The sequence below is a fragment of the Stegostoma tigrinum genome, chromosome 19 (genome assembly GCF_030684315.1).
Source record: "Stegostoma tigrinum isolate sSteTig4 chromosome 19, sSteTig4.hap1, whole genome shotgun sequence".
Lineage (NCBI taxonomy): Eukaryota > Metazoa > Chordata > Chondrichthyes > Orectolobiformes > Stegostomatidae > Stegostoma > Stegostoma tigrinum.
The window spans coordinates 6,527,268-6,552,163 of record NC_081372.1 but is presented as its reverse complement, the minus strand read 5'-3'; the positions used below and the strand labels follow the sequence as shown (position 1 = coordinate 6,552,163).

At 43.6% G+C, this 24,896-nt stretch overlaps 1 protein-coding gene across 1 annotated transcript; it reads left to right on the top strand.

The window, feature by feature from the left end:
• Positions 1 to 3,609: 3,609 nt before the first annotated feature.
• LOC125461235 (peptidyl-prolyl cis-trans isomerase FKBP1A-like) lies at positions 3,610 to 23,283 on the top strand. The gene is made up of 5 exons (XM_048549754.2): positions 3,610 to 3,742; positions 3,916 to 3,963; positions 18,430 to 18,542; positions 21,653 to 21,793; positions 21,902 to 23,283. The coding sequence occupies exons 1-4, from the start codon at positions 3,706 to 3,708 to the stop codon at positions 21,779 to 21,781; spliced, it is 327 nt and encodes a 108-aa protein (XP_048405711.1). The 5' UTR covers positions 3,610 to 3,705; the 3' UTR covers positions 21,782 to 21,793; positions 21,902 to 23,283.
• The last annotated feature ends 1,613 nt before the right edge of the window (positions 23,284 to 24,896 follow it).

Here is a 24,896-nt window from a genome sequence, read left to right as displayed (position 1 = left end):
AACAGATGGCAATATATCCAACACCAAGTTAGGAAAGCGGATTGCAATGACCCTGAAGAAATTACGCAACTCAGGAGACATCAGCAAGACAGGCTACCAAAAAAAAAAGAGGAAGCCAGAGGGATCCAACACATCCCGATTCTACGGATTCCCCAGGATCGCCCTAAGGACTCCCTCAGACATGCTGTCTCACTGCCAGGTAGACCAACATATAGACTTGCCAAAGAACTACACCAAAAATTAAAATACTTAGTGGACAATACCACCCACTCCATCCACTCATCTCAAGGATTCCTCAACATCATCAAGAACACCAGGATAGAAGAGAATGCGATGATGATATCCTTTGACGTAACAGCACTATTTACATCCATAAACATTGATCTAGCCAAAGAAAGAATTGCCACACTGCTGGACGAATCAAGCAAGCCAGCAACCCAACACACCAACATCAATAAGGACACCACCATGAAACTACTATAGCTGTGCCTCACAACCCACTTTACCTTCAACAACAGCATACATGAACAAATCAATGGAAGACCAAAGGGATCCCCAATATCAGGACTGATTGGACAGCACTCTCCACTATACAATCCAAACTTTGGGTCTGATATGTAAATGACACATTTGTGATCATCAAACACACAAAGAAGAAACGCACCAATAAACAACATCCTTACCGGGATAAAATTCACAAACAACTGACTACCCTACCTGGGCATAATCGTAGAATGCAAAAACTACAGGGAACTCCAGGCTCGTGTATATAGCAAGACCACACATATGGACCAAATATTCAATTACACTAGCAACCACCCCAACACCCATAATCGGAGCTGCATCAGGCCACTATTTAAATGAGCCACAAGACTTTGCAGCGTGTCAGAACTATGCAAAGCAGAACAGGAACACTTACACAGAGCCTTCAAAAGAAATGAATACGCAATAAGCACAATCCGCTGTTACCTCTGAGGCAGGCCACAACAAGATTCGGGGCAGCGCGGTGGCACAGTAGTTAGCATTGCTGCCTCACAGCACCAAGGACCCGGGTTCAATTCCAGCCTCGGGCGACTGTCTGTGTGGGATTCCTCCAGGTGCTCCGGTTTCCTCCAACAGTCCAAACATGTGCAGGTTCGGTGGACTGGCCATGCCAAATTGCCCGTAGTGTTCAGGGAGGCGTACGATGGGTCCGGGTTGGATGCTCCAAGGTTCTGTGTGGACTTGTTGGGCCGAAGGGCCTGTTTCCACACTGTAGGGATTCGAATTCTAAATCTTTAAAAAAAACCACATGGCCAGAATCACTAATCACCCTACCATACATCAAGAATATTTCAAGGATGAACACAAGACTACTCAGACCCCTAGGTATCAGACTAGCCTACAAATGGACAACCACCTATGACAGCTACTGACGAACGTAAAAGATCCCATACCCAAAACCAGCAAAACTGAGGTGATATATAAAATACTATGCAAGGACTGTAATAAACACTACATGGGCCAAACCAGAAGAAAACTGACCAACTCTCACTGGTCACGCGACACAAACACGGAGGGATATGAATTCAACAGGGACAACACATCGAAAATTGCACAAGCCAAACAGACACACCAGGGAATTTTTGGAACCCTGGTATTCCAGTCACAAACACATTGGTTTGTACACAGGATCTAATTCACTGAGAAACAAAAAGTAAAATCAACCACCCCAGCAAACCGAAGCATATAGATAACAAGCAGGACAGAACACCGATGCTTCACCGGAGGCACTCCGACAATGTTACCTAGCAGGGTAACAAAACATTTGCAACCAAACCCATCTGCTCAGTGACATGTCTACAACCTCAAACATATCCACGGACAATTACAGTCAATTCTGAAGAGTCACTGGACCTAAAACATCAACTCTCCACAGTTGCTGTCAGGCCTGCTGAATTTTTTCCAGCAGTTTCTGTCCTTGTTTCTGATATCCTGCATCTGCAGTTCTTTGATGAGGAGCTGGAGGAACACAGCAAGCCAGGCAACATCAGAGGTGGTGGTTTTGGCTTGGGTTTTTCTGAAGAAGGGTCCCAACCCGAAACATCAACTTTCCTGCTCCTCTGATGTTGCCTGGCTTGCTGTGTTCCTCCAGCCGCACACCATTATCTCTGACTCCAGCATCTGCAATTCTTACGATATCTGCAGTTTTTTGCCTTCTTTTACTATTACACCTTGTTTCCAATCATGCAATCAATTTAGTATCCATGATTGCCAGTCCTTTTTCTCCTATGGCTAATAATCATGGTAAAGTCTGTTGTGAGGTGCTGCATCAAATACCTTCTGGAAGTCATGTTCATCACATCAACCACATTGGACTCATCAAACCTATTACCTTAAAACAATTCCAGTGTGCTAGTCTAACATGTCTTCCCCTTCAGAAATCCATGCTGACTCTTACAAATGAACGCAACTATTTCCATGTGACTAATTGTAAGCCAGATAATTGTTTCAAGGAGCTTCCCCTCCACTAGAGTTAAACTGACCAAACCAGAACATATTTTCTGTTCATGAGCGATAATTTTCTTGACAGTGTGTTCTATGGTTTTTGGGTAAACTGCAGCTGTAAATAATAGTGCATGTATTGTTTTTAATAAAAGCAGCAATGTTTGTACAAAATGTAAACATGCATTTTCTAGCTTACACATTTTTAACCTAATATTTGTTTTACAACGTGAAGGTACATATTAAAGGTAACTCATTGAGCAACCAATAACAGTAGAAAACAAAAACATCAAAAGATCAGTTGTAATGGGGTATCAAATGGAGGATAAAGTTCATGCGATAAGTTGCTTCAACACAATGCTGAGTCCAGAAAGTTACAAACTGCCCTATTCCAAATTCCTCCAATTTGCATTGGGCTTCACTGTTGAGGCTATTCACATACATTAGTAAACTGAAACACAATTGTGGAGTAACAACTTCAGCCACTCAGTCCATTCCCTCTGTTTAATCAGAACATGCATTTCAACTTGTATTTTCCAGCTCTTATTCATACCACAGTCGAATCATTAATGCTTCTCTCTGCAGATGCTGCTGAGTTTCGCACAGAATAATTGAAAACAGAAACTGCATTCGTTTATCTCGGAACAAGTATCACTGGACTCGAAATATTATATACTTTCCCTCCACAGATCTGCGGGGCTCCTGTAAAGATTCTTTTCAGGTTTTTGTTTGTTTGTTTCAGATCTCCAAAACCCGCAGTTCTATGTTTTACTCTCTTTTTATTTCATGTTTGGGTCTTTCACTTTACCTGCCTTACTTCAACAGAAAATATCGAAACCTCATCGATAGAAACGTCTCGGACTAAAACGCAGTTGGACTTTACAGACAAAACCTGCAACGAAGGACTAACAACCGCAAAATCTAGCCTCAGGTTTCCAGAATGTTCCAGGAGAGCCCACTGCGGCGGCGCATGCCGGCCAACCAATCCGATTCGAAATCCCCGTCCAACGACTCCTCATCCGGGCGTTTGGTGAAGCGGGATCCCGCCTACCCTTTGCCCATATTAGGCGCTGGTGGTCAGCCTTTCGCTCCTAATTGGCGAAAGTCAGTCAGAAGCAGAGCTCTGATTGCTCCGCGTAGCAGCCCGCGCGCTCCGCCCCTCTGAGTCCTCGGCGTGAGGGAGGAGGAGGCTGATCGTCAGGCTCGTTGTTGAGCGAAGCCATGGGAGTGCAAGTGGAGACTATCACCCCCGGAGATGGTATGGCGTTACCAAGCAATTTCCCCATGGCGATAACTTCACCCTGGGCAGGGGCATGGATGAGAGGCCTGGTCTACTGCGTTTCGGGGGAGGGAGAGTGTTTTTATTTGCGGTCGGGCTGTTGTTTTTAATGCAGCAGTCGCCGAGTCTAATCTGCGTCTTTCCTCTCTCAGGGCAAACCTTCCCCAAGGCTGGGCAGACCTGCGTTGTTCATTATACGGGTGAGTAGAAAAGGATCCCACAGTCGTCTCAACTCGGTGCGGGATCATGGCGTGTAGGTGTTAGGGCGGGGAGGTAGGTGCTGCGCGAAGGTGGGTCCCCGCGGTTGCCGGGGCCGGGGATGGCTGTGGCGGGCGAAAGCGACCGCTACAGGAGCTGGGATTGTGGATCCTTATTCTTTCCCCCGGGTGGGGGTGTGACTCCCTGCCGAGGAGGTGGAGGAAGGCTGGAGGGAATGAAGGAAGAGGATGCTGATAGATAAAGAATGCCTACAGTATAGAAGCAGGCCCTTCGGCCCAACAAATCCATACCGAACCTCAGAGCATCCCAGCTAGCCCCCCCCCGCCGTAACCCACCTAAATCTACATCTCCCTGAACACTGGGCAATTTAGCATGGCGAATCCGCCTAACCTGCACATCTTTGGACTATGTGAGGAAACCAGAGCAAGCAGTGGAAACCCACTCGGACACAGGGAGAATGTGCAAACTCCACACAGACAGTCGCTCGAGGCTGGAATCGAACCTGGGTTGTGGCGCTGTGAGGCAGCAGTGCTAACCACTGAGCCACTGTAATGCCTGGGTGCTAGTGGAACCCGTTCTGTGGTGGCGTTTGGCTGTGGGTCCTTGTCTGTGAGAGTCTGCAGTAAGGATCCCTGTGGGGAATGTCAGTAATTGGGGACCCTGAGCGTATTGAGTTTGAATCTTTGGTGAAAGACTTGTTAGTGGGGGACTGCAAGAGTAGATATTAGACAGGGGCAAATAGGACTGGGTAGATTTCTGTGGCACGGCTATAAGCATGGATTCCTCTTGGGAGGTGAAGTACTGTAGAAACTTGAGGATGGTGCTGAAAGGGGATCACTGCTGGGGAGGCATGTTGGATTTGATTCCAAGTTGGAGTCATGAATAGGGAAAAAGAATCCTTGTTAAAATTGTACAGGTATGCTGTAGCCATACCTACAGTAGTGTTAATGAAAAGGTGTGCCCACATAGGAAGTACAGTGAAGGTTCACTCCATTAGTCCCTGTGATTAAAGGGTTGCTGTATGATGAGTGGCTGAACAAACTGGGTTTAAGTTCTGTGACATATAGAAGATTAGATTCCCTACAATGTGGAAATAGGCCCCTCGGCCCAACAAGCCCACACCACCCCTTGGAGCATCACCACCCAGACCCATCCCTGTATAACCCACACACTCCTGAACACTATGGGCAATTTAGCATGGCCAATCCACCTAGCCTGCACGTCTTTGGACTGTGGGAGGAAACCCCACACAGACACACAGGGAGAATGTGCAAACTCTGCACAGGCTGGAATCAAACCCGGGTCCCTGGTGCTGTGAGGCTGCTCTGCTAATCACCGAGCCACCATGCTGCCCATTGATCTAATGATTCAAGGCTCTGAGGGGTAAGGTCACTGATGTTCAAGGAATCCAAAACACAGGAGTGCCGTTTTAGCATAAGACGATTTTTTCTTCTGGGACTAAGAACTTCATCCTTCTCCACTTGGAGGATTGAGTCCCTATCATTGAATACTTTTAAGCTGAAACCGACAATTTTGATTCCTCAGCTAATTGAGTGATCTGGGGAGAAGCAAGAAAGTGGAGATGAAGCTGGAGATCAGCCATGATGTGTATTGAATGGCAGAACAGATTTAGTGGATCTCATGATCTTCCCTATTGGAGGGGTTTCCCCCTGTGGAAGCGAGTTTCTGTGGGGAGGGTGCTGCTGTTGGAGTGTGTCACTACCTGGTAGACACTGAGCTGTTGTGGTTGCTTTTTGAGTCTGACTGTGAATCTCTGAAGGGTGTGGGGCTGAGTGGTATACTGTGGTTGAGATTAGGACTTGGTGAGCTCTGTGGGATGTTGGTATGAGTTAATTCGTAGAGGGGCCGAAGGTTGTTAAGGTTGCTGGTTTGAGATAGGCTGACTATACCTGCAGTTGTGTGGAGCCTACTGGCTGTACTGCACAGCTGAGATTGGGTGCAGCCTGAAGCAGGTTGGGGAGACTGGTTTTGAGATGACATGAAGGGTTCCCAAGGACCCTGGAAAATCTCTCCTCATCTCAGCCTTAAATGGTCAGCCCTTATCCTGAGTGTATGGTCTGTTTTAGATTCCTGAGCCAGGAGAAACAACACTCAGAAGTTTACCCTGTCAAGCCTTTCAGAATCATATTTGTTAAAGTTCCAGTGATGCTTCAACTCCAGAGGGCATAGGCCCAAAAGTTTCTCATAAGCAGCCTTAATGGAGTTAATGTGGTAAGACTTTGCTGTGCCTCAAGTGGTTTTTCAAATGTCTGGTGCAATTGTAGCAAATCAAAATACCTACTGTACATTTTTGGGGGACACATTTTATAAAATTAGGTTTTTTAAGTGGTTAAACATGACAGCTGACGTTTTTTGGTGATAACTTGCTTGCCAGGATGTGTATTGGGGGGACTGCAATGATTAGTCAAAAAATCTAACATTTCATTCGAGGGGTGGAGCTTTTGTTGTGAAGAGAAACTTGCTGTTGGGCAAGTGCTTCTTTGACCCAATGCCTTTTTGAGAACATGAGCATTCTTATAACTTTGGTCTTGCAAGTCTCCGGATCTCTCTATCACATTGCCTTCATTTGCACAGGCTGTGGCCTTTCTCCTAAAACTCGTTGCCATCATGTCTTCTAATGACCTGTTATAATATCTTCATATGTGGCCTGGTGGCAGATTTTTGTCTGTTTATGCTATAATGTTAAAGGCACTATCCTTTTAAAAGGGCAAACATTAATATAATTATTCAAAGATCAAAGGGAGAAGTTAGGAACTGTTCTGGAATCCATAGTACCTATTCAAAGTCTGTTAAGACAAGAAAAACATTGAATGGGTATGAGAAATTGGATTGAGTGAATATCTTTGGGATCCAAAACAAATATGGACTGAAAGGCCCCCATTTGTGCTATGAAATTCCATCGCTTAACACGGACTGTTATTCAAATAATTGTAAATTCACTGCCTTTGAAGAGTAGGGCATGGTAAGTGCACTATAGCAATCTGAAAAACAGAAAACAGGTTATTTAGTAAAACATTTCATTGGAACTCAAATTCACTTGGATTGCAGAGTCTTGTTCTTACTTAGATTATGCCACACAGGCCGATTTGTGAATTGACAGCTGCTTCCTGCTGTCAACTGGGATAAATGTTAGAAGCTGACAGAGCAAGCTCAGAAATGGGCAAGATATCTGGATATCGGATATCAGATCCTGATCCTGCACAAATTAAACGTTGCCGTGATTGTTTCCTACGTTTGTGAAGTTTCAGCTGCTAAAATGCTAACATTTTTCTGTTACTGATTTTGATACTGTGTTTTTCTTTTTTGAGAAACATTAGTGGATTATCACTTTGTTGGAGTAAGCATTTGAACAAGTATTTTCCTAAGTCAAACAAGACACTAAGTCATATACCATTTGAACATTGCCTTTAGGAAAACAACACTAACATTCAAAGTATCTAAGATTTAAAGAGTTAATTCGTCTGTGTAGGATTCAGCAGAGCAGATTAGTTAAATGGTTCGAAAACTGGGCAACCATTTTACAGTCAAAGGGTGGAGCCCATGTGACATGGTTTCCTTTGATAATATGATATTGTGAGAAAGGGTCATGTTCTTTTTCCTGAAACCAGAACTTGATTTCCTTTCCACCACAGGATTAGTATCAGTTTTGTTACTTCCTCAGGGTGTGGCTGGCAAAAGTTGTTTATTTTCTGTTACATTTTGCCTCTTTCTTCTATATCCAAAGTTAACTGTGCTCCCCTGTTTCTCTATTTTCTCAATAAATCTTGTTACAAAAAGTTCATATATCATAATTCCTTTTGAACTGAAGCATTTCCCATTTTTACAGCATCTATGCTGGTGACTTGTTTGGATCAAATAAAATGGAAGTTCACTACAAATTAATGTTAATCTGAATGATGCTCGACAGTGAGCAACTGACAAATGGTATTTACTGCATATGTTTAATGTTGCAAAGTGTCTTTGGCATTAACAAGTCACATCAGAAAAATGGATAGCATGGCAAAGAAAATGTTAGGAAGAATCAACAGAAATGGAATCCCCAACAATCAAAGGTTGTAATTAAATACAAACAGCAAGTACTTAAAACATTAGTGATTTCATTATTGATTGGTACAAATGGATCAGAGAATACAAATTAATCCTAAATGTTGTATTACTTAAGTCTTCTCTCTTTGAAAAGTAAATTTATTTTGTGTTCTGTAGTTTACATTCTTTTGCTTCAGGTGCGGGCCTGAACCTGCTGTGCAATTCAGAGTAGGAACATATTCATTTAAGATGTTTAACTTTTTTATTTCAATGTTGTTTGGTACTTTTTTCTGTTCAAGAGCATTTCTTTTTAGTGTGTTTGCAGGCTCACAGCTCTTATGCTGTTTCTGTTGCAAGATGATCATCCATTCTCTTAATACTCTGTTTTCTTGATCTTGTACTGTAAATATGTGGCCCATGTATATATGTCATATGATTTTTAAAAAGTTTCTCAATTGGATGTAAACACCTTTGATTGAGCTAGCATTTGTTGCCCTTGAAAACCTGCCAACTTGAACTGCTACAGGAGGTATAGGTAGGCCAACAATACCATTGAAGGAATGGTGATACATTTTGGAGAGTGGTGAATGGCTTGGTGAGAAACTTGCAGGTGATAGTGCTACCCTCGTTCTTCCTAAATGGGAGTGTGTGGGGGTTTTGGAAGTGATGTCTAAGGAGCCTTGGTGATTTCCTACAGTGATCTTGCTGCTTCTAAGTGATGGAGGGAATAATAAGCATTACTTCCACAATCAAATGTTCCTCTTTCTCCTGCATGGTGTCAAGCTTCTTGATTTGAGAGAGCTGCAGTTATCCAGGCAGTAGGTAGGATTGCATTGCACTCCTGAATTATCTGTAAATGTCAGACAGGCTCTGGAAAGCCAGAAGGTGAGCTTTTGCTGCAAGATTCCTAGCTTCTGACAATAGCATTTATATAGGTTGTTCAGTTCAGTTTCTTCACAGTGGCACCCCTAGGTGGTTTATAGTGTGGTATTCAGTGATGGTTATGCCATTGATTGCAATGGTTAGATTCCTTATTGATTTGAGCAGTATGATTCATTGGTGGCCCCTTGCAAATGAGAGTCCTTAGGTGGCTGTACAAGTGGTTGTAGGAGGGAATGAGTTGGGCATTGTTGAGGCTGTGAACTGTTTTTGCCTAGCTTCTGCTCGATGCCTTCCCAGATGCTGCTTCTCCACTTTGGATGGTCTTGAGCCAGTGATTCCGGAGTGTTGGTAGGAACATCAAACTTCGCCAGTGAGGTCTTAAGGATATCCCTGAAATGCTTTCTTTATCCATCTGAGGCTCAGCTGCTGTTTTGGAGCAGGGCATAGAGCTCCTGCTTGGGGAGTGTCTTGTCGGTCGTGCAGAAGACATGCCCACACATCTTTGAGAAGGTGACCAAACAGGTAGATGAGAGTAAACCGGCTGATGTGGTGTATATGGATTTCAGCGAGGCGTTCGATAAGGTTCCCCACAATAGGCTATTGTACAAAATGCGGAGGAATGGGATTGTGGGAGATATAGTAGTTTGGATCAGAAATTGGCTTGCTGAAAGAAGACAGAGGGTGGTGGTTGATGGAAAATGATCATCCTGGAGTCCAGTTACTAGTGGTGTACCGCAAGGGTCGGTGTTGGGTCCACTGCTGTTTGTCATTTTTATAAACTACCTGGATGAGAGCGTAGAAGGATGGGTTAGTAAATTTGTGGACGACACTAAGGTCGGTGGAGTTGTGGATAGTGACGAAGAATGCTGTAGGTTGCAGAGAGACATAGATAAGCTGCAGAGCTGGGCCGAGAGCTGGCAAATGGAGTTTAATGCAGACAAGTGTGAGGTGATGCACTTTGGTAGGAGTAACCGGAAGGCAAAGTACTGAGCTAATGGTAAGACTCTTGGTGATGTAGATGAGCCGAGAGATCTTTGTGTCCTTGTACACAGATCCTTGAAAGTTGCCACCCAGGTTGACGGGGCTGCTAAGAAGTCACACAGTGTTTTAGCTTTTATTAATGAGGGATCGAGTTCTGGAACCAAGAGGTTACGCTGCAGCTGTACAAAACTCTGGTGTGGCTGCACTTGGAGTATTGCGTACAGTTCTGGTCACCGCATTATAAGAAGGACGTGGAAGCTTTGGAAAGGTGCAGAGGAGATTTACTAGGATGTTGCCTGGTATGGAGGGAAGGCCTTACAAGGAAAGGCTGAGGGACTTGAGGCTGTTTCCAGTAGAGAGGAGGAGGTTGAGAGGTGACTTAATTGAGACATAGAAGATAATCAAAGGGCTAGATACGGTGGATAGGGAGAGCGTTTTTCCTAGGATGGTGATGGCGAGCACGAGGGGCCTAGCTTTAAATTGAGGGGTGAAAGATATAGGACAGATGTCCGAGGGAGTTTCTTTACTCAGAGGACTAAGGGTATGGAATGCTTTGCCTGCAACGGTAGTAGATTCGCCAACTTTAGGTACATTTAAGTCGTCATTGGACAAGCATATGGACGTACATGGAATAGTGTAGGTTAGATGGGCTTGAGATTGGTATGACAGGTCGGCACAACATCGATGGCCGAAGGGCCTGTACTGTGCTGTAATGTTCTATGTTCTATCACAGCCGATCAAGGATGGTCAGTGCCTTGATGCTGGGGATGTTGGCCTGGTTGAGGATGCTGGTGTTGGAGTGTCTTTCTTCCCAACAAAGTCGCAAGATCTTGAACAGGCAGCATTGCTGATCCCAATGCCTTGAGGTGTCAGCTGTAGACAGTTCATATCTTGCAGCCACTTAAGAGGACAGGAACTACCACTATTTTGTGTGCCATGAGTTTGGTGTTGGATCTGATGTTGTCCTCAAAGACGGGTAGCCACTGGAGGTGGTACTGGATCTCTTCACTGCTTTGGACAACAGGACACTCGGATATCAGAAGTGGCCAATTTTCTCTAAGGCTTCCCCATGTGCCTTGATGATCGGGGGTTTGCTCCACAATGCAGGACCAGGTTGTGGAGGACCTTTGTCTTGCACATCGTCAGGGTGAGACGCTTGCTTTCACATGCCCAAACGGGCAAAGGATTACTGGTGGAGCCATTTGTCATTACCATGACTTCTGTGTACTCATGGTCCAGGTGAAGGATATTAACAGACTTTGTGGTGCAGGTTAAGCAGAGAAGGATGCTCCATAACACTTCCTGGTTGACAGTATTAAATGCCTTTAGGATTGAAGAAGGGCACATACAGGGTTCTTTTCTCTGCATGTCTCCAGCAGCTGTCATGAGGTGAAAATCATGGCAGGACCCACGCTGTGATTCCAGGATAAGTTCCTCAGCCACAGGGAGGAGATAATTGAGGATCTTGATGACTTCTGCAATGGTTGACGGTATCGCTGAATTCCTGGTTTTTGTATGGCATGAACATCACTTGCCACTTGTTAGCCCAAACTTCGTTCTTGTCCAGGTCTATGGACGTGGACTGTTCCTTATCTGTGAACTCTTATAGTGCTGTTGATCATTGGAATCATCAGTGAATGTCCTCACTCTGACCTTACGATATAATGGTTCTGTTTTGAGCAGATATATCCTTCCAATTCCAGCATCTTAAGGATTTGTCCTATCTGTCTTCGATACTGGGAGGAAGTGATGTTCTTGTCTCTGTTTCAGTCTGTTTGGTTGTACGCCTTATTTCTGAAAAAATTCAGATCAATTTCAGTGAAATGTGGTATACACAGTGTATCACCTAAGAAAGCTAATTTGATTTTGGCAAAGATATGGAGCTGGATTTTATTTTTTTTAATTCATCTATTAACATAGAGATATTGGGCAAATTAACTTTTTCCTTTTGTGGTCTATTTTGTTTAAATATTATGGAATGTGTCTGCTGTGATAAAATATTTCTGGGTTGTCACTGTGAATGTAGATTTCGGCAGCTTAAATATAATAGATTCTCTTTTGCGGCTTTGTCGTTAGAGATATATAGCACGGAAACAGACTTTGATCCAACTTGTCCACACCAGCCACATATCCTAAATAAATCTAGTCCCATTTGGCCCATATCCCCCTCAAACCTTCCTATTCATATACCTATCCAGATGCCTTTTAAATGTTGTAATTGTACCATCCTCCTCCACTTCCTCTGGCAGCTAATTCCATACATGTGCTATCCCAATGTATGAAAAAGTTGCCCCTTAAATCCCTTGTAAATTTTTCCGGTCTCAACTTAAGCCTATGCCCTTTAGTTTTGGACTCCCCCTCCTTGGGAAGAGACCTTGTCAATTTACCCTATCCATGTCCTTCATGATTTTATAAGTCAGCTGTGCATATTCACTGCTGGGTCAGACAGCAGCACTGATTTATTTTTCTGTTTGATTCACTTCCCATATGGTTACTGCCTTTGTCTGTCTTCCTCCATTTTAAAGTGCTGTTTTGAATTCCTGCCCCTCAAAAGTTGCAAAACAATGCACAAGCTTATTTAATTATTTGTCCTAGAATGTGATAAAAATCAGTTCCAACACTGAAAATACCTCAAAGAGCAGCTGTTACAGCCACAACTTTTTCCAGCCCTCCATCTTGGATTACCTAGAATCCACTTAGAGCATTAGGCAGGCAGGGAGAAACCTTAAGGAAGAGCTATGTAGTTGTAATGTTAATGCTGGGTAGATTGGGACTTTTTCACTGGAGCACAGGAGTTTGATAGGTGCTCTTGTGTAGTGGTTTAAAGTCCTGAATATAGATAAGTTAAATGCAAAGGCTGAGGCAAATTTGGAAATGCAAAGGCCCTGGTCAGTTCAAAACCAGAAGGCAAATTTTTAAAGGTGAGATGAGAAGTTTCTAAAAAGCATCCTGAGGGGCAGATCTTTCTCACAGTTGGTTCATGTGTGGAATGAACTACCCAAGGAAGTAGATGTAGGTACTGTTGCACCATTTTAAGACATTCGTATAGGTACACAAATGGGAACAAGGTAGAGGGATGTGGGTCAATGCAGGAAAATATTACACTAGTTTTTTTTAGTTTGGGAAAAATCATCAGCACAGATGAGTTGGACCAGTGGGTCTGTTTCAGTGCTTTATGACTCTGACTTTACTTCTCTGCTTAATTTTGTCCTGTTTGAAGGGTTTTTCAGACTGGCTATTAAGCTTAGAGCTAATTATAGTGGAATTGTAAAATTGAAACCATCTTTGTAATGGAATTTTGGCTGTGCTTTTGTATCAGTGATTTTTTTTTTCTTTCTTCATTAAGGGGATGAGCGCGTTGCTGGCTAGGCAACACTTATTGCCCCTGCCTAATGCCCAGAGGTAGGTTGAGAGTTGTAGAATCATAGAATCCCTACAGTGTGGAAACAGGCTCAAGTCCACACCGCCCCTCTAAAGAGCATCCCACCCAGACCCATTCCCCTGTATTTCCCATGTCTCACCCACCTAACCTAAACATTCCTGGACACTGGGCAATTTAACATGGCCAATCCATCTACCCTGCACATCTTTGGACTGTGGGAGGAACTGGAGCACCCAGAGGAAACCCCCACAGACAGTTGTCTGAGGATGGATTTGAACCCGGGTCCCTGGCGCTGAGAGGCAGCAGTGCTAGAGAGTCTGGAGTCACATGTAGGCCAGACCAGGTAAGGATGGTAGTGGTAGTATGAACTGCAGGTGCTGAAGAATCTGAGATAACATGGTGTAGAGCTAGATGAACACAGCAGGTCAAGGAGCATCGGAGGAGCAGGAAAGCTGACGCTTCAGGCCTAGACTGAAGGGTCTAGGCCCGAAACGTCAGCCTTCCTGCTCCTTTGATACTGCTTGGCCCGCTGTGTTCATCCAGCTCTACACCATGTTATCTCCAGTAAGAATGGCAGTTTCCTTCTCTAAATGACATCAGTGAGCTAGATGGTTCTGTCTCTTCCTCCTCCTCCTCCATCAGTTGTAAGATGTGAATAACTCAATTAGTGTCAGTTTTTTGGCTAGATTCTGGCATCTTAATCTTGATATGGGGGAGAGAAATGGATTTATCCATCTATTGGAGCATACTGGGAGGTTGCCTGGTATGGACGGTGCTTTGCACTGCTGCCTCTCAGTGCTGGGGATCCAGGTTCAGTTTCACCCTCAGGTGACTGTCTATGTGGAGTTTGCACGTTCTCCTTGTCCCTGCATGGGTTTCCTCCACATGCTCCAGTTTTCTCCCACAGGTCACCAGATGTGAAGGTTAGGTAGATTAGCCATGGGATATGAAGGGTTACTAGGATAGGATGGGGGTCTATGTGGGATCTTCTTCAGTGTGGACCCAACTAGCTTAATGGCCTGCTTCTGCATTGAAGGGATTCTATGATCTCTGAACAAGTTTATCTATGAAGATGAGCTGGATAAGATTGGGTTGTTTTCTTTAGAGCTGTGAAGGCTGAGGGGGGACTTAATTGAGGTGTATAAATTTGACAGGCATGGACAGGAAGATAAGAAAGTAGCTGTTCCCCTTAGCTGAATAGGTCAATATGTAGGGGGCATATCAATGGCTGAGGGCTGACCTTCAAGGTTTATAAAATCATAAAGGGCATGGATAGGTTGAATAGCCAAGGTCGTCTTCCCAACATGGGAGAAACTAGAGAGCAAAAGTTTAAGGTGAGAGGGAAAAGACTTTTAAAGGACCTGAGGTAACTTTTTCCTGCAGAGGGTGGTGCACGTATGAAACAAGCTGCCTAGAGGAAGTGGATACAAATACGACATGTTAAAAGAATCCAGGTTGTTACATGAATAGGAAAGATTGAGATATGGGCCAAATGCTAGCAAATGGAACAAGGTCAAATTGGGATGATTGGTAGGCACACACGAGTTGGACTGAAGTGTCTGCTTCCATGCTGAATGACTGAAAAAAGCAGTAAGTTTTGACGAAAAAGATTTTAAACCAGTGTGCTGTCATAACACTTCGACGCTACAGGCAAAGTGCTGGAAAATGTGATTAGTAGGTTTTTTGTTTGTTGGCTCAGACTCTGTGAGCTGAAGGGACTCTTCTGTACTGTGGTTCTATGATGTCTTGTATGACTGTGTACCAGAATTTGCCATAGAAGTAGTGGTGTTTCTGTGATTCTCTTTTCGTAAATAGAATTTAAACTGTGTGGGTATTGAGTTGTAGTGATAATGGGAACTGCAGATGCTGGAGAATCCAAGATAATGAAATGTGAGGCTGGATGAACACAGCAGGCTCAGGAGCACAAAAGCTGACGTTTCAGGCCTAGACCCTTCATCAGAGAGGGGGATGGGGAGAGGGTTCTGGAATAAATAGGGAGAGGGGGAGGCGGACTGAAGATGGCGAGAAAAGAAGATAGGTGGAGAGGAGCGGATAGGTGGGGAGGTAGGGAGGGGATAGGTCAGTCCAAGGAGGTGGGATGAGGTTAGTAGGTAGGAGATGGAGGTGCGGCTTGGGGTGGGAGGAAGGGATGGGTGAGAGGAAGAACAGGTTAGGGAGGCAGAGACAGGTTGGACTGGTTTTGGGATGCAGTGGATGGAGGGGAAGAGCTGGGCTGGTTGTGTGGTGCAGTGGGGGGAGGGGACGAACTGGGCTGGTTTTGGGATGCAGTGGGGAAGGGGAGATTTTGAAGCTGGTGAAGTCCACATTGATACCATTGGGCTGCAGGGTTCCCAGGCAGAATGAGTTGCTGTTCCTGCAACCTTCGGGTGGCATCATTGTGGCACTGCAGGAGGCCCATGATGGACATGTCATCTAAAGAATGGGAGGGGGAGTGGAAATGGTTTGCGACTGGGAGGTGCAGTTGTTTATTGCAAACCGAGCGGAGGTGTTCTGCAAAGTGGTCCCCAAGCCTCCGCTTGGTTTCCCCAATGTAGAGGAAGCCACACTGTGTACAGTGGGTGCAGTATACCACATTGGCAGATGTGCGGGTGAACCTCTGCTTAATATGGAAAGTCATCTTGGGGCCTGGAATAGGGGTGAGGGAGGTGGTGTGAGGGCAAGTGTAGCATTACCTGCGGTTGCAGGGGAAGGTGCCGGGTGTGGTGGGGTTGGAGGGCAGTGTGGAGCGAACAAGGGAGTCATGGAGAGAGTGGTCTCTCCGGAAAGCAGACACAGGTGGGGATGGAAAAATGTCTTGGGTGGTGGGGTCGGATTGTAGATGGCGGAAGTGTCGGAGGATGATGCGTTGTATCCGGAGGTTGGTGGGGTGGTGTGAGAGAACGAGGGGGATCCTCTTTGGGCGGTTGTGGCGGGGGCGGGGTGTGAGGGATGTGTTGCGGGAGATGCAGTCAAGGGCATTCTTGACCACTGTGGGGGGAAAGTTGCGGTCCTTGAAGAACTTGGACACCTGGGATGTGCGGAAGTGGAATGCCTCGTCGTGGGAGCAGATGTGGCTGAGGCGGAGGAATTGGGAATAGGGGATGGAATTTTTGCAGGAGGGTGGGTGGGAGGAGGTGTATTCTAGGTAGCTGTGGGAGTCGGTGGGCTTGAAATGGATATCCGTTTCAAGCTGGTTGCCTGAGATGGAGACTGAGGGGTCCAGGAAGGTGAGGGATGTGCTGGAGATGGCCCAGGTGAACTGAAGGTTGGGGTAGAAGGTGTTGGTGAAGTGGATGAACTGTTCGAGCTCCTCTGGGGAGCAAGAGGTGGCGCCAATACATTGACTGAAACGGAGGAAGAGGTGGGGTTTGGGGCCTGTGTAGGTGCGGAAGAGGGACTGTTCCAAGTAACCTACAAAGAGGCAGGCATAGCTGGGGCCCATGCGGGTGCCCGTGGCAACCCCCTTAGTCTGTAGGAAGTGGGAGAACTCAAAAGAGAAGTTGTTGAGGGTGAGGACGAGTTCGGCTAGGTGGATGAAGGTGACGGTGGTGGGGGACTGGTCGGGCTTGCGGGACAGGAAGAAGCGGAGGGCCTTGAGGCCATCTGCATGTGGAATACAGGTGTATAGGGACTGGACGTCCATGGTGAAAATGAGGTGTTGCGGGCCAGGGAATTGGAAGTCCTGGAGGGCGTGGGTGGTGTCACGGACGTAGTAGGGAGTTCCTGGACCAAAGGGGAGAAAATGGAGTCCAGATAGGTGGAGATGAGTTCAGTGGGGCAGGAGCAGGTTGAGACGATGGGTCGACCAGGGCAGGCAGGTTTGTGGATTTTGGGAAGGAGATAGAAACGGGCCCTGCGGGGTTGGGGAACAATGAGGTTGGAGGCTGTGGGTGGGAGGTCCCCTGAGGTGATGAGGTCATGAATGGTGTTGGAGGTGATGGTTTGGTGCTTGGGTGTGGGGTCATGATCGAGGGGGCGGTAGGTGGTGGTGTCGGAGAGTTGGCGTTTGGCCTTGGCGATGTAGAGGTCAGTGTGCCATACTACCACTGTGCCACCCTTGTCTGCGGGTTTGATGGTGAGGTTGGGGTTGGTGTGGAGGGCTGCCCATTCTGCAGGGGAGAGGTTGGAGTGGGTGACTGTCCCCTCCCCCCACTGCACCACACAACCAGCCCAGCTCTTCCCCTGCACCCACTGCATCCCAAAACCAGTCCAACCTGTCTCTGCCATCCTAACCTGTTCTTCCTCTCACCCATCCCTTCCTCCCACCCCAAGCCGCACCTCCATCTCCTACCTACGAACCTCATCCCACCTCCTTGACCTGTCCGTCTTCCCTGGACTGGTCTATCCCCTCCCTACCTCCCCACCTATACTCTCCTCTCCACCTATCATCATCTTTTCTCTCCATCTTTGGTCCGCCTTCCCCCTCTCCCTATTTATTCCAGAACCCTCACCCCATCCCCCTCTCTGATGAAGGGTCTAGGCCTGAAACGTCAGCTTTTGTGCTCCTGAGATGCTGCTGGGCCTGCTGTGTTCATCCAGCCTCACATTTCATTATCCTGGGTATTGAGTTATAGTCTGTATAATTTTGTTGTCCTCCAAAGAAGTGTTTATGATTCACATTGTAAGAGTGCTGGATGTTTTTAGAGAGAGCTAGTTGGTATTGAATCTACTCAGAAATAACCAAAAATATTAATTGGACTGAAAAGATTTGGGAAACTATATTCTGAGAATGACCACATCAGACCCTTTCTTCAGATACAACCATAAGTAACCAGTCTGAAATCGGGTCTCTCTACATAGCTATAAATTTAGGCAAAATTTTAAAAGTTCTGGGGGGAAAAGGGAACGAAGATCAAGCACAATATGACATTATCTTATTTGGGATTCACTTTTACAGCTGAGCAATTTTAATTCTACTACCTCATTTTGACTTGGTTCTTTCATCAGCTAGTTCTGTGAATGACTAAAGGTTACAGCTGTGATAAATTCTACTCAGCACTAAATCTTTAGCCATAACCGATGGGCAAATTAAAAAGATGTGACACATGGCACTCCTCTGAATTGAACCAAATTATATTAAATTGCTGTTGTTTTGATTGACCAGATAATTTACTAACTGGACTTGCTCTATTTTACTGGTTACCATTCCTAACAGGATCACTGAAGGATGGAACAAAGTTTGATTCTTCCCGGGATCGATCTAAGCCGTTTAAATTTAAAATTGGTCGAAATGAGGTCATCAGGGGCTGGGACGAAGGATTAGCTCAGGTAAAACTACTTAGAATTTTATCTTTATGCCACCATACCCTCAAGGTTCTGACTCTTACTGGATCACATTTGCAGAGGTTGTGCTCATTTTCATGAATTGTTGCTTGAGTACTCCATGGGAAAGAACATAGTGAGTGCTGTAAGCAATTGCACTGTGGAGCAACATGCCAGAGTTCCTTCAGGTCTTCACTAAATATATGTATGTTTTCTTTTCCAACAAGAGTTACTGGTTAATGATTATAACTTGTAGCAAGTCCTTATGTTCCCAGTTGTCTCTGTGCTCATTGACTTTGGCTGCCAGTCAAGTAATGTCTTGATTTTAAAATTTTCATCTTTGTTTTAGGATTTCCCAATGGCCTCATTTCTTCCTACTCTGTAATTTACTCAAGCCCTGAGATCTCGAGATTCTCCAAATTGTGGCTTTATACCTTTGTACTATTCATCCTTTAAGACTTTCCTTAAAATAACCTCTTTCGTCAAACTTTGTAATGATTTTTGACGATCATTTCACAACATCTACATATGATATGGTGTTGTGCTGCTTTACAATGAAGGTGTGAAGTATGAAACACCCCTTTGCAAGTTTCATTGTGTTAAAGACACCATAAATTGAAAGCCTTATCATACGATGAACAGCATCATCTGTTTTCTTCCTGTTAAATTCTGAACTAAGCTACAGAGGAAAGTTAGGGGTCATGAGTTCAAAGTGAGAGGAGGAAGTTTAGGGGAGATATACGTGGAAAGCTCTTTACACAGGGTGGTGGGTGCCTGGAACGTGTTGCCAGCAGAGGTGGTAGACACAGACATGTTGGCGTCTTAAGATATATTTGGACAGGTGCATGGATGGGCAGGGAGCAAATGGACACAGACCGTTAGATAATAGATGACAGGTTAGACAGAGGATCTTGATCGGGGCAGGCTTGGAGGGCCGAAGGGCCCGTTCCTGTGCTGTAATTTTCTTTGTTCTTTGTTATTTTGTCAGCTTCTCACAATTTGGTCATCTTACTCTTGAATTATTATTTACAAAGTAGTTAAATGTATGCAACCAGAACACATTTGCCCACAAAGGTGGTTTGGTTGGAATTATTTTACTCGCTAGAAAGCACTTTATAGAGAAACAATGTAATCTAACAATGTCATATCAGGACACTCACGTAAAATGTCTGCCTCCTCACTGTGTCCAATGAAAAGTTCAAAACATATGGAAGGTGATAGACCGATCAGTTTAGTGCGACATACTTCTCCTTTAGTGTTTTCAAAAATGATAAATACTGAGAGAAATTGTCTGGCTGTGTTTTACCAAAACAGTGTAGGCATTGAATAAAATTAGATTCAGGCTTGATGAAAGTCTGTCTACCCTTCTGCCCAAATAATCTGCTGATATCACTGTCTATCCTGGCATATGATCTGCTCACATGGATGAGGTGCTAAACTGCTAACTGTGAATTGTATCCCAGCAAGAATGTGTTTTTAGAAAGGATTTTCAAACCAAACATCAAATTCTAAACCAATATTTTTGTATAAAATGCAGTTTCATGGTGCTCCCACAATAGTGTGAAAATAAACAATTATTTTTGCATTTTAAGTGGAAAGTTATTGTCCTGAAACATTACCCCTTCCTTCCACTCTTCTGCATAACAACACTGGAGTCTGGAATGTGCATGACTTGTTATATTTCTTAACAAGTAGAGATTGTTGACATGTGGGGAGGCAGGGCAGTGGTTTTCATACTAAGAAAGAAAGAAACTAAGCTTGAGTTGCAGAGCCTGTTCAAAGTTAGCAAGTTCTTGAGAAGATTTGTAGCTCGGGTTGTTTCTGGAGGTGAGTTTGCTCGCTGAGCTGGAAGGTTAGTTTTCAGACGTTTTGACACCATTCTAGGTAACATCAGTGAGCCTCTAGTGAAGCGCTGGTGTTATGTCCTGCTTTCTATTTATCTGTTTAGGTTTCCTTGGGTTGATGTCATTTCCTGTACTGAACACTGGGTTGCAATTGTCCTAAAATCATTTGTGCACCATATCCCTGTATGTTTTGGTTAAATGCATCTGAATTGGACTAACAGATACACGATTGGTCATCCTGTAGCTGTTGTGAATTTAGGGTTTGGCCATTTTCAAACAGTGTCGAACTGACGGAAAAACTAGTCCTACTTAAGCAAGTTGTTTTGTTTCTGTTTTATAGAGGGGTTATTGTTTGGCATTAAGAATTATCTTAATTATTAAGAATTCAGTAGGATTCCTGCATTTAATTCAATAGTAGAAGTGCTTCACATAAAACAAACTCTTTTTACAGGTTAAAATGTATTTATTCATGCACGTAGGGTACGCTTGTGCCCCCCCACCCCCACCCTGCCTTGAAATAATGAAAAGAAACTGACTTGCTTTCAGAGTTTTGATCTTCCTCCCTGATATTGCTCTTAAATGACCAAACTCTAAATTTCAGGATTGATGTTGGGAAGCATTTTTCATACAAATGGCAGAAATTGCACATTTTTCCCAATAGGCCATGAATATTGAATGAATTGAAATCTTGTCCAGTTGTTTTGTTTGGGTTTAAATGGATATGAGACAAAAACAAGTAAATGAGGTTAACGTATGGATCAGCCAACATGTAATTGAATTAGGAATGATCTATGCTAGCGATTTGTAGAATTCCTCATTCAGAGAAATCTGTCTAGTGGATATAAGAAGACATAGTGAGCAATCACTTTGGGTCTAATCAATAAAATCAGTCTGTCTTCATTACTTCTAATAAAATTATAAAAATCTTTTTAGGGAATAATTCTAGCACCTATGGCACATACATACCTGAGATGTTAAGATTTTTAAACAATATATCCTCTCTCTGCACAATTTTGCATTAGACTCTTTGGGTAGATCTTTTGTCTGATTTGGATTATAGATTTGTTTAAAAACAGTTCTGAAGTGAAGCTGGGAAGTTTTTTGCTTTTCGTAGAATCAGAGCTTAGAACATCCTCTTTGGCTTGTGTACATCCTACTGTTCATTATAATAAAGCAGGGGTCATTGTTATTTAACTCTTGATTTCACTGCTTTAAAGTTTTTTAAGAAGCCATTGTAGATTTACACTCAAATGTGTTACTTTTCGATTTTAGATGAGTGTTGGACAGAGAGCAAAACTGACCTGCACTTCTGACTATGCTTATGGAGATTCTGGCCACCCTGGTGTCATCCCACCCAATGCTACTTTGATCTTTGATGTAGAGCTCTTGAGACTTGAGTGAAAGCATTGTTTGGTAGGTGGAATTGCAACGTGGCTGAGAGGTTTTATCAGGTTAGATTTTGTTATCTTTAACATGACAAGTTTGGAATGCAGAATAGTAACTTTTTTTTTATTTTGACAGGTTTGTTTCCTGCTTTTGGCACATACACATTAGAGTTTGAAGATTTTGTCCATTCAATGTGCAGGACTTGGTTATAATCACACTACATTTACTTTCTCCATCTGCAATCTGCAGTATGTCAGCAACACATCTGCTTCTCTCCTGTTTCTTTTGATCTGTAACTTAATCTAATGTTAATCCTAAACAGTGTTTTACTTTTCAAATTGTGCTTTGCTTTCTGATAATCTTAAATTGCATGTGATAAAGTATTAATGTCAAGGTTCCTGTCAAGTCTAAAAGAAAGCTGATGATTTATGACACTACTAATTTTATGCTTTAAAAATTTAATGTTAATAGTTTCAAATTGACTTGGTACATTAAAACATCATAAGCTGAAAAAAAGTGTTAATGTGGCTATACAGATTGCAGTCTTTTAAACTTGCCCATTTTGAATAGAAGTTGTGCTATTGTAGTCTGTTTATACTGTATAAATCCTAATGCCAAATAGTGTCAACACAAACTTATCATTGGGGATTATCCAAAACTCAGTAAAATTGATCCATCTAAGACCCATCCAACTAAGGTCTATTTGGGGAGATAGGAGTGAAAGGGGGATCAGTTTACCTTTTGTCAATTCTTGCTTGTGTTTTTAAACAACCAGTGTTTTTCTCTGGTAGCATACAGGCCCAGTTGCCAAATTTTAACTTTGCATGTTGTGTTTATCAAGACCTTTTCAAAATATTTGATTCTACATGTAAGTATCTTGACAGGATGTGTTCTTAAATGCCATTAACTTGGGACAAAATGGTCATTGTTCCCCTGAATGTTTAAAACCTGGTGCTGGGTAGGAATTGATGTTGATTTTCATCTTTTATTTTGGAACAGAGGATGTGTTGATTAATACACTTTCAAAAATCATCATTTGCTAATGGACAATTTCTCACCTCATCTGTAGAGCATCCAGTGATGTTTTTACTTCAGTTGGGAATCAAAAGGCAGCAGAATCATGGAGGCTGGTAAACTCAGTGGCACTGAATTAATGTAGGGACCATAAATGTGTAAGTTGCACTGTTAGCACTGGCAGAGGCCCAACCTCATACCAGTGGAATGGATGTACAGTACCTGTTCTAGAGTTATTGCAGAGTACACATTAGGCTAGACACTTCTTCCTCTGGAGTTATCCTTGCCTCAGCCATTCTTTGAGGATTAGTTAGTGTGACCTTCTTTGTAACAAGTTAAGTATGTGCTAGCAACACATTTGTAAGCAGAAAATGTTGATCATCACTGCTGCCATCCCATCTCCATCAATTCAGTGTGGCTTATGATACTTTTAACTGCCTTTAGCTCTGATCAGCAATTCATTTTGGAATTCATTGCTTTTACAATAAAATGCTTTCTGCCAATTTTTGGTGTGGTTATGATTTATTTTCAGACATTAAAACCATAGGAAAAATAAAGCACACAAAGGCCAGCTCTTGTCTGCAGCAGTTGAATAAACAATTCATCCATTCTAATTTCACTTTCCAGAACCTTGTCCATATCCTTGCATGTTACAATACTTCAGGTGCACATGCAGTTTTTTTGAATGAGCTGAGGTTTATGTATCAGCAGCAAACTGGGTAACAAATTCCAGATTCCCACTGCACCGAGTAAAAATATTTAATCTTGCCTTCTCTAATCCTTCTTACCAATCACCTTAAGCCTACACACTGAGGAAAACCTGTCTTTGCTGTGCATTCTTTATCCAAACTCCTCCTCATTCTGGTGAAAGTCACATGACACCAGGTTATAGTCCAACAGATATTCTTAAAGCCACACATTTTCAGAGCACTGCTCCTTCATCAGGAAGTCACTTCAGCCAGTACTTGACAGCAGCATTTGCTTGGGGCAATCATTCTTGCTCCCATTAACAATCTGCTGTCCTGTACTGTAAGCTGGCCTCTGTAGATCCACAAAGATTTTAATTTAGTTGTGATAGCCCTTTAGTTTCCACAATTAATAATTTTTAGTTTGGAAAGGACTAATTTTCCATGCAAAGAATCTGATTGTTAGCTGTGACTAGGAATATGTGGGGGTGCTACTGGTTGTGTATCTGCTAATGGCTCAATGCATCCACATTCACTATTCAGCCTCTCGGACACAGTGTTCTAACTTAGAGCTGAATGTGGCCCAAAGCTAGGGGTAGCACCATGTTGTCCTATTTAAGGAGACCAGTTAAGGGTTTATGATTTGTGATGATCATGAACTTTCATCCATGGAGGTATTAGTGGAACCTAATTCCAAATATGACCACCAATCCTCTTTTCCCTATTTGGGCATGTTTACACTCTACATTAGCCAAAGTCCTGGAATGCATAAACCATTGAGCCACCTATGAGCTAATATGACCCTGATGCCATACAGGGAGGAATCTCATGTCAATACTAATCTTGGGATCAATACCTTTCAGGATGATATCTGCTTCTTTAATGAAGTAAAGTTAGGGCTTGTCTATGAGACCATTCCCAAGGCTGACCCCCTTTTCTGAGCTGATACAAAGGTGCCACAATGGAGGCCCGGTTACGTATGAACTTTTCATAATTTACCAGACCAAGAAATTACCTAAGCTCCTGGACAAATGTGGGAGCTGGAGTACTTTTAATAACACTCCCTTTGTCTTCCAATGGGTGTACCCTGGTCTTGTTGAGTCTGTCATCCAAGTAGGTCACTTGGAGGGGTTGGAACACCCATTCTTCCCTCTTTAGGCAAATGACTGTTGGAAAAATACTATGGGACTACATCCAAGTTCTCTAAGTGTTTCTTACCAGGTTTTCTTCTAGAAGAACAAAGTACCTCACAGCATAAGAACAGGCCTGTCCATACTAAAACTGTCTTCACTTACAGGATCTGTTTCCTTCTATTCTCCTAGTCACATATTCATCCAGGTGCTTCTTGAATGCTGCTATTGTGCCCATTTCCTCCTCCACCTCTGGCAAAGCATTCCAGGTTCTCAGCATCCTTTGTGTGGAAGAGCTTC

Bases quoted from the DNA above. Each gene is read 5' to 3' on its own strand.
- LOC125461235 (XM_048549754.2), top strand. From the start codon at position 3,706: ATGGGAGTGCAAGTGGAGACTATCACCCCCGGAGATG. The intron at 3,743-3,915 runs GTATGGCGTTAC...TTCCTCTCTCAG, and splicing joins GACTATCACCCCCGGAGATG to GGCAAACCTTCCCCAAGGCT. The intron at 18,543-21,652 runs GTAAAACTACTT...TTTCGATTTTAG, and splicing joins GGGACGAAGGATTAGCTCAG to ATGAGTGTTGGACAGAGAGC.